This window comes from Acanthochromis polyacanthus, chromosome 10, assembly GCF_021347895.1.
Source record: "Acanthochromis polyacanthus isolate Apoly-LR-REF ecotype Palm Island chromosome 10, KAUST_Apoly_ChrSc, whole genome shotgun sequence".
NCBI classification, from domain to species: Eukaryota; Metazoa; Chordata; class Actinopteri; family Pomacentridae; genus Acanthochromis; species Acanthochromis polyacanthus.
Window position 1 is genome coordinate 20533477 of NC_067122.1, and position 9289 is coordinate 20542765.

The 9289-nt window shown below is 39.3% G+C and overlaps 1 protein-coding gene across 1 annotated transcript in view; it reads left to right on the forward strand.

The window, feature by feature from the left end:
* The window catches only part of LOC110967296 (amyloid beta precursor protein binding family B member 2), a 44276-nt gene that overhangs the window by 31666 nt on the left and 3321 nt on the right, over window positions 1–9289 (forward strand). Inside the window, exons 10-13 of the mRNA XM_022216856.2 lie at window positions 5478–5553; window positions 7813–7893; window positions 8005–8120; window positions 8241–8423. Coding sequence (XP_022072548.1) covers window positions 5478–5553; window positions 7813–7893; window positions 8005–8120; window positions 8241–8423 — 456 coding nt within the window. The remainder of the gene's footprint in view (window positions 1–5477; window positions 5554–7812; window positions 7894–8004; window positions 8121–8240; window positions 8424–9289) is intronic.

The following is a 9289-nucleotide window of genomic DNA, read 5'->3' on the forward strand; positions in this document are numbered from 1 at the left end:
GACCCCTCATGTATGAGTTTAAGGGATTCTTGTAGTGAGATAGATAGATGAGTGTAGTAGTGTGTTGTAGGCATGTAAATATATTCTTTTATCTTTTGAAGGTGTGAGGTTTGATAGCGATAAATAATATCTCATTCAGGTTGTCTCCTGTTGTCTGAACTCTATCTACACTTACAGTAACAACAGATACAATCTTCATGTGTTTGTCTTTCATGTCAGCTAGTTGGTCCACAACTTTGTTCTAAACTCGACAGCTACCACACAGATGAGATTCAGTTTTCTACTTGATATCTGTTCATCTTCCCCAAAGATTGACTCCATTTATTTTGGTGATCCCTTCACGTTCCTTTATTGCCATTTTGACATTGACACTCTGCGCTTTTACTGGAATATCAGTGTGTGGATTGTGGAGAGGTTTGCTACAAATATCAAAGTGATTAGAGAATGAACTGTGGAGACTTTGATGATTCCCAAAGTTCTCTTAGGGCAACACCAGCAGGATATTGAAGTTTCACTGTGAAATATTTAAACATTGACTGGATGGATTTGCACAAAATCTGTTTCCCGAAGAATGATCTCAACCTACTTTGGAAGAACACCCTGACTTTTCCTCTTTTGCCACCATGAGGTTGGAATTTCGAATTCTGAGGGAAATGTCCTCACAGCTGTTGAACCAATTACCATGAAATACCACTCTATTACAGAGAATGGACGTATGATGAACAGTTAGTCATGAAGCAGCTGTGATCTCCAAGAACTGACACTTTGGGAAGATCTCTGTGTCCAGGGTGTTACTAACACCATGAGACTTCTCAAACTTCACCGGGTTCTCCAGCCACGTGTAGATCGTACCATGTTCAGATCAGTGACGACATCGTACTGCTTAAAGCCACCTTCACCAACTTCAATCTGATCTTGGGGCTTGAAGAAGTCACCCTGATGGACCACGTAGCAGTTGGGCAGTTTCTTGATCAGGCGGTTGGTGAGCGTGGTTTTCCCCCCATTGGTTACACCGCCGATGCCGATGATGTACTTCATGTTCTCTGATTGGCCAAAACTCAGAAAAAGGGTCCAAAACACCAACAAAAACTGGGCCGGGAGTGATCGGACGTGGAAGAAAGCTGAAAAAGAGAAGGTTGCACTGGAAACATCAACTACTCGAGTCCTCCGTGGCACTTGAGTTTAGTGAGTAAGGTAAGAGTAGAAAGGGAGCTGCCACTCAGACGAGGTTCTTCCACCGAGAGAGGACCTCTTTCTGTTGTTGCTGCTACACATACTGCCCTAGTTGAGGTTTTAGGCGGAATATTCCTTTTAATCAGCCCCTCAAGTCTCTGAGGATTTTGGATGGAATACTCGGTTGAACCAACATTTTAGGTGCATGTCCAGGAATCTTTGGTGGAATGTTCCTTTAAGGTGGATGTGTGAGGACCTTGTAGGTGGAATACTTCCTGAAACCAACCTTTTAGGTCAACATTCAAAGATTTAAGGTGGAATATTCTTTTAAACCAACCAAAATGTCATGTTTTGATCATTATCAAGTGAGAAACCTCAATCCAGACTCCTCATAATGACGTTTGAGATTTATGCTGCTGTTATTTGTTTAGTCCAGACTAAATGACAGAAATCCACAACTGTAATTTTATTTCAGGACTCAGTTATTAAATGTCAAAATAATCCATGTGACTCTAAAAACTCAACAGCTTTACAAACTCTGAGATTAAACGCTCCACAAGGATCCAAAAGATGTTGGACTTCTACATGAGAGCTTTAATTATTCTTCGTCTACTTCCTGAAAAGTTTGGTCAATAAAAAACACCAAACTAATATTTTCCACTGTCGCCTTTGGGCTTGCTCTGGGGGTCAGGCATATGGGTTCTGTAAAGCGTCTTGAGACGATTTGACTGTAATTGACGCTATATAAATAAAATTGAATTGAATTGAATAGCTAGTCCATACTGTGAGGTCCCTTCATAGAGTTGCCTGCCTCAGACACTGGAACACATTACAAGCTCCTCCTTTGGCTTGCATCCAGCTGAAGTCAAAGCCCTTAAGGTCAAGCTACCTCTTCCGCCTGACAGCCACTTGGCCTCGCTTGTACAATATTTGACCAAAGGCTGCTCCACTATGGCTTGAAATATGCCTAGGCAAAACCTCTGCTGCACTGGGTGCTTTAACACACTTGTGGAGACTGCCAACGCTGCCGTGCCAAGCCAGACATATCCAAAATGGCAACCAAAACACAAGCCATACCTACCAGATTGCTGGGCATGAGTTGAAATAAACTGTGGGAATGATTTCACATTTTTGATGCCTGATTTTTAGCCAGAAAATGTCCATATTGGCTGCCTCAACTAGCAAGATTTTGTTGAAGTCTAACTTCTGCAATATGCAAGACTAAAAGTAGTTCCTAACAAATATCTGTTTTCCCTGTTTGAATAATGTTTGCAAAATATTGACTTACCCAGGTGCTTTCAGAAGTTACAGAAACAAAAAAAGAAACTTTAGTGACCTGTAAAGGTGGATAACATGTTAAAGGAAAAATCTGAACCCTTGACCTCTACACTCCAGTGTTGCCAACTTAGCGACTTTCTAACTAAATTTAGCGAGTTCTAGCGACTTTTAGGACAGCAAATAGCTACTTTCCTTACTGAGGAGTTGGCAACACTGCTACACTGAGGGGATCTGGTGACTCTGTAATGCTGTGGGGGTCATGTTGTGGACATGGTTTGGGTCTATTTGTCCCTGTAGAGGGGAGGGCCACTATGAATCAATACAAAATTCTTCCAAGTGATCAGCTGTATCACATGATTAAATATTTGATATTTTGCAAGGAAAATGGTAATGCTCCCATCCTCAAAGCATCAGGGGTCAATGAACAGTTTCGAGAGTATAAAAATTATATTATTAATATGTTATGGCATCATCAGATCTCAATCCAAGTGAACAATTTTGGGAAATTTTGAACCGATGCTTGAGTTAGACAGCGCTCTCCAGCACCATGATCAAAACACTAAATGAGGTAATATGTTTTGGAAGAATGGTTTCATTCCTCCAGTAAAATTCAGAAACTTGAAGAATCCATGCCAAGTTACTGTTCTGGCAGCACATGGTGGCCCAGCACCTTACTAAGACACTTTTCCTTTCATTTGTCACTTGTCTATATGTCCTTGAGTCAGAAAGTACTGATAGACAGACCAAGTGTAACACTGGAATACCAATTCTATCTGCAACATTATGAAGGTCACAAATTATATTATTGCAGTGTAATGGTAATATATGAAACATAAAGACCACTGATGCTTTTTACAACACTGATACCAGACAACACTAAACACACAGTTCACTTGTTTAGATACCCTTGGTTTTTCACACAGACACACACAAAGACACATAGAGAGAGAGAGAAACATGGCCCTCTGGATATATAGAGACTCCAGTCTGTCCTCAGGCCAGCAGTGACCTGGAACTACAGATCTTCTCCCTTTGAGGCGTGTCGACCCATTTAGAGAGAAAGTTTTTCCCCCCTTTAATTTCTTCTTATCTTCAGGCCCAAACTGAAGGCAGAATGTGCATCAATGTGTCAGTATGTGTGTGTGAGCGTGGCTCTTCACACCTTCATTCTGCCTATTTTAAACACAGTGGTAGTTTTCTGTTTACTGCAGGGGAGAAACTTGGTGACCTGAGCCTGCAGCTGCGTAGCAAACCGAACGGGCATTCTCAGTGTGTGTGTGTGTGTGTGTGAGAGAAAGTGTGCGAGTGCATGCGTCTTCTTGCATGTTCCCCTGTGAGCAGAGTTGCAGACTCACCATAGACTTTGATTAATGACACCTACAATTAATCAGTATCAAGTATCTGTAGCAGAAAGCGAGCGCGGTGGCTCAGTGCAGGGGCCATGCAGAATATTCAACACTCTTTAAAGAGTGTGTACACTGCAGCAGACGGAAAGTAAATAGAAAGAAAAGACAGCTTCTCTTACAATTTTATATCATTTAGCAGAGAAGGGACAAAACAGTAACATTCTATATTTGTCTTATTGTGAAACAAAATCCCATTAAAACACTAAAACTAAGAATTACCTGATCCTATAGCATGTATTACCCGATACAGCTTATTCCAAGCCTCCATTGTTGTCCAGAAACTATTAAAAACAAATCAATGGGCCACACCATTACACTGGGTGCCATGAGCACTGTAATCTATTTGGATTCAGTCTACCACACACTCTCCTGCTGCCTTAAATACTCAGTGTAGTGCACCAAATCTGTGGCTGGAAATAGTAATCAACAAATACACTGTTTACTTCTGTTTGAAAAACTGCACATTTATGATCTGTTAGATCTTTGGTAGAAATGTATTACCTTCAGTGAGTGTTACAGAAAAAATGGGGAAGTATTGAGAAATGGACTGACAATGTGGATTTTATGAAGTCTTTAAGGACAAAATGTTTGCATCAGAAACACGATCATAGAAAAATGATATATCAAAATTATTTTCAAGTTTCACTGAGTGACTTTTGAACTGATAACTACCAAATACTCGTTTCTTTTTCAGGGTTCTAACTACTTATAGGCCTGTTAGTTTATTTTGACAAAAAAAATCATTTTTATATACTAAATGCTAAGAGATTATTTTCTCTGTTTATCACAATCTGGTAAATTTAAGTGATTAGCAACAATATTTATTCTGTTGCATTATTATTTTTGTGCAGTGTCAGATTTTTTATTTATTTTTTTAAACTCATAGGCAGGACCTTACAGTAAAGTGTTTCAGCCATAAACTTTTAGTCAAGATCAATCCTGATCATAACTACCAAATATTGATGAATTTTCACAATTTTAACCCTTTAAAAACAGTTTGTTTACAAATGATCACTCTTTTGTCACTTTTAATGAAAAAACATAAATTAAATATTTTCGGTATATTAAATGCTAAACGTTTTTTTGGATATTACCTACTGATCAGTCAGTGATTAGCAACAATATTGATTCTAATGCACTCATATTTTTTGTGCAGTACCAGATGAAAAGAAAACATAGAACCTTAAAGACAAAAATGTCTACATCAAAAACTGTGCTATCAAAATATCAAAAATCCAAATATAACATTTCAATATTTTTTACTTTCACTCAGTATATATATATATATATATATATATATATATATATATATATTTTTATCAATAGTAAAAATACAGGACACATCAGTCAAATTCTTCTATTATTTGTATGGTCCAGCTGTAAGTCTTTGCTACAAATCATTTTCTGGTGCTTAGCTGTTTGTCAGATGATCTTATTTGAAACTAGTTGTTTTCAACCAACATTTCCTCCTCTTCTCCCCATTCATATTCTGATTGCTTTCCTCTTTCTTATTTTTCTCCCAATTTTTTCTCTTAATTCCCTCTCCTACTTTTTTATTTTCTTCTTCACACCCTGTGCTTTCTCCATCTCTGTCTTCATTTTTCCTCTCTCCTTGTTCAGATTATGGCTGAAAGGAAAAGTGCCAAGGCTGCAGCTGGCAGCTCCTCCCAGAACGGCTCCGATGTACCCCTACAAGGTACACAAACCCACAGTGGTGTTTCCATCACTTCAGAGGACATCACAATGACATTTGTTTCCTTGAGACTTATGCTAACGCTAACCATAACTATTGTTTGCATGACCCTAACCTTCACCCTGCATTTCAAGCCTTCAACTTAAAGTGAATTTACACAATGCAGACTTGCGTTTTTGTCCCTGAAAGGGAGGCAAATCTCCACAATGTGAATGTGTAAACAGATTAATGTCCCCACAACATAAGTAATACAAGCATTTACACACACACACTTTTTCTTTGAGTCGTTTTCTTTTGTAATTCTCTCGTGAAAGAATTGGATTTGTCAGCTGTGTGCTATCTTCCCTGTTGTGGTTTCTGTTCTCCCATTACAGCATTCCTCCACATCTAAAGCGATGTATGCGCTTTTTAAAAGACAACCTTATTGCTCCGGGAGCAAACTGTGGACATTTATTAATAGAAAAGATAGCAGGGTCTGGTTCACTTTTACACAGATAACGCCAGCTCCAGAACAACACCTCGTTCAACAATCGCAGAGCGTTATCCTCACTGAGCTAATTTTATTCGCAGTTTTCCCATTTTTTTCTAAGTCTCACTGCATGTTCCTCTGAGTCTCAAGCAATTACAGGGAGACAGAGAAAAAGCCCCAACGCTATTCATTCTTGGCTATAACTTCAGCTGGCTTCTGCTGAACATTGGGGAAAGGAGCTCCGGCATCAGAATATAAAAGAACTATATCGGCTCTTCACTTACAGAGGCACTCAACCTCATTAAAACCCAATTAGTGTTTCTTTGAGGCAAGGCCTGGTGCTCCACAGCCCACATCCCAACCTCAGGATCAAAGAACCTATTGGTGAAAGATCCCTCACATCTTTTAAAGCTGTAACTTGCTTGAACTCATAGACTCTTGACTTAAAAACACAGTTGGTACCCAGTAAGATGCTTTGCCCTTGTAGTGGATAGACGAGTCGATTAGCTCTAGAGTTTGGCTACAGCGGGTTCTGCAGAGGACGGAGAACAGTTCTAGTTGTTGGCTGAATTGGTTCTCTTTAGGGTAGCTGCTGGTGCGCAGTCCCAGGGTGGGACTCAGCTGAGGAGATTAGCACCGGATGAATTGAGGAGATTAGCACCAAATGATTTGGGATGAGCGCCAGCACCAAGATAATGGCCCTGCTGTCCTCATCAGATCTGGCCTGTCTGAGATTTCCTTAAAAATGGGATTAATGTATGAATGGGCTTTCACAGTTCATTGTTCATGTAACTACAGATTGCAGAGCTTTAGCAGTATACACTAAATATGTCAGACATTAGGGGGAGTACGGTGTTGAGATGAGTCCAGACAAAAATCATTGGCGTTACATATTCATACTACAAACTCATGTGAACCTAAGTACTCAAGTTTTTGAGTAACAAGCTTATCACTTAATCAAATTTCTACTGCAATCAAGTTACTTAGATTTAGAGTAACTGCTGGTTGTGTTTGGAGAGAACTTTGCACACATCTGACAACATCAAACAACACAAGTGTGGTCAGATTTCATTGCTGTTCATTCTGCTGCTACGTTACACTTAGAGCACTTGTATAGAAATTGAAAATCCAAATATTCTGTGAAAAACATGCAACAGTACCAATGAAAATTACAAATATAAATTTTACTAATTTCAGGTTCCAGTTTGTTCACATTTTTTTTAAATCTGTGTGACAAGCAATAGAGCAAAGTCAGCAACTTATATCACCATTTATCGTGTTCTTTTTAGCAAAGTGGCGATTTTTTTTAAAATAATGTTTCCTCCCAACACATTCATGCACCACAGGTAACTACTTCCGCTGTATTTTACCCTATCAGAAATCATCCCAAGCTTGTCAAGTTAATTGGGTGTTAATAGTGAGGTCTTGAGTGCAGAAGATGTTAACATTTTTGTCGATTAACATGCAGGTGATACAACATCTTTGATCATCCTCATATATTGTGTATGGCGTCTTTTACAAGCCATCGGCACAGCTGGGTTTTCGTGCAGAAACTATCCAGCCCTCTAAATCCCTGCATGCTTTTCTGTGTGTGTTTCTGTGCCCTAATCATGTCAACAGCACCCTAAATTATTAAAATATTCACCAGTGTTTGTTTATTTCTCTACTTTAGGCCAATTACCATGTGTGTACATCTCTTTTGAAATTTTGTGTTAGATGTTGTTGTGTGATAACATTTTCTCTGGGCAATCTGTGTGTGTTCTAACGTGGGTTTGTGTGTTCTCTGGCGGTAGAGTTTCCCATGCCAAAGACTGAGTTGGTGCAGAAATTTCATGTGCTGTATCTGGGGGTGACATCTGTGTCTCGGCCTATAGGTAAAACTGAGCCCATACTGAAAATTGTACATCATAAACTGCTATGCGTCCTCAAGTAAACTCCTCCATCTGCTGTCTCGCTGTTCAGACTCTGCTGTGTTTCGTCCCCAGGTATGGACATCATAAACGGGGCCATAGACAGCCTCCTGTCCTCCACAGGCAAAGAGGACTGGACTCCTGTCATACTGAGCATTGCTGACACCACTGTGGCTGTCATCAAGGAAAAGGCAAGGGAGATTTTTGTTGCTGTCCCAGGGACCAACAAATAAATAAAAGATGTGAATGCTTGTCAATTAGAACGGATGGTCTAATAGAGCTCTGGCTCTCATCTTTTGGTGGCTGTGCAGGAGGAGGAGGAGGAGGTGCTGGTGGAGTGTCGTGTCCGTTTTTTGTCCTTCATGGGTGTCGGACGGGATGTGCATTCATTTGCCTTCATTATGGACACGGGGAACCAGCATTTCCAGTGTCATGTGTTCTGGTGCGACCCCAATGCAGGCAGCGTGTCTGAGGCTGTGCAGGCAGCTTGTGTGGTGAGTTCTGACAGTGAAGTGTAAAAGCAATTCATTGTGTTGTTATGGGGGTTATTTGTTGGACTTTGTTATGCTCTGACAGAGGCATTTAGGATAAGATAAGATAAGATAAGCCTTTTTTATCCCACAGTGGGGAAATTTGTAGTGTTACAGCAGCAAAGATAGCGCAAACATTTAAGGAATGTAGTATAAAACCAAAAATAAACCAAGATATCTATAAGGACTAGTTCTAAAAATAACATTTTTGCACGTCACTGGTATCACACTGATTTTTGATGAATAGAAATGCAGATGGAGTAATGTTTTTGCAAGTAGAAAACTAACTAAATGGCATATATTCTAGTGCATGTAGAAAAACAGATATTGCACAGGGTTTTTAAAGTTCAATCTATTCATAGTTCACACAATGTGATGATATTGTACTAAAGAGATGTGTAGCAGGATTTTTTGGTGAAATTTGAGCTATTTTGGTTATATCTGACCTATTTCCCTAGGTTAGCTGCAGCAAGCTTTACACACGTGGACAAAATTGTTGGTACCCCTCAGTTAAAGAAGGAAAAACCCACAATTCTCACTGAAATCACTTGAAACTCACAAAAGTAACAATAAATAAAAATTTATTGAAAATTAAATAATCAAAAACAGCCATTACTTTTGAATTGTTGATTAACATAATTATTTAAAAAAACAAACTAATGAAACAGGCCTGGACAAAAATGATGGTACCTCTATAAAAGATTGAAAACTATTTGACCAGAGTGACATGATTAACTCAGGTGTGTCATTTAATTGACATCACAGGTGTTTCCAAACTCATAATCAGTCAGTCTGCCTATTTAAAGGGAGACAAGTAGTCACCCTGCTGT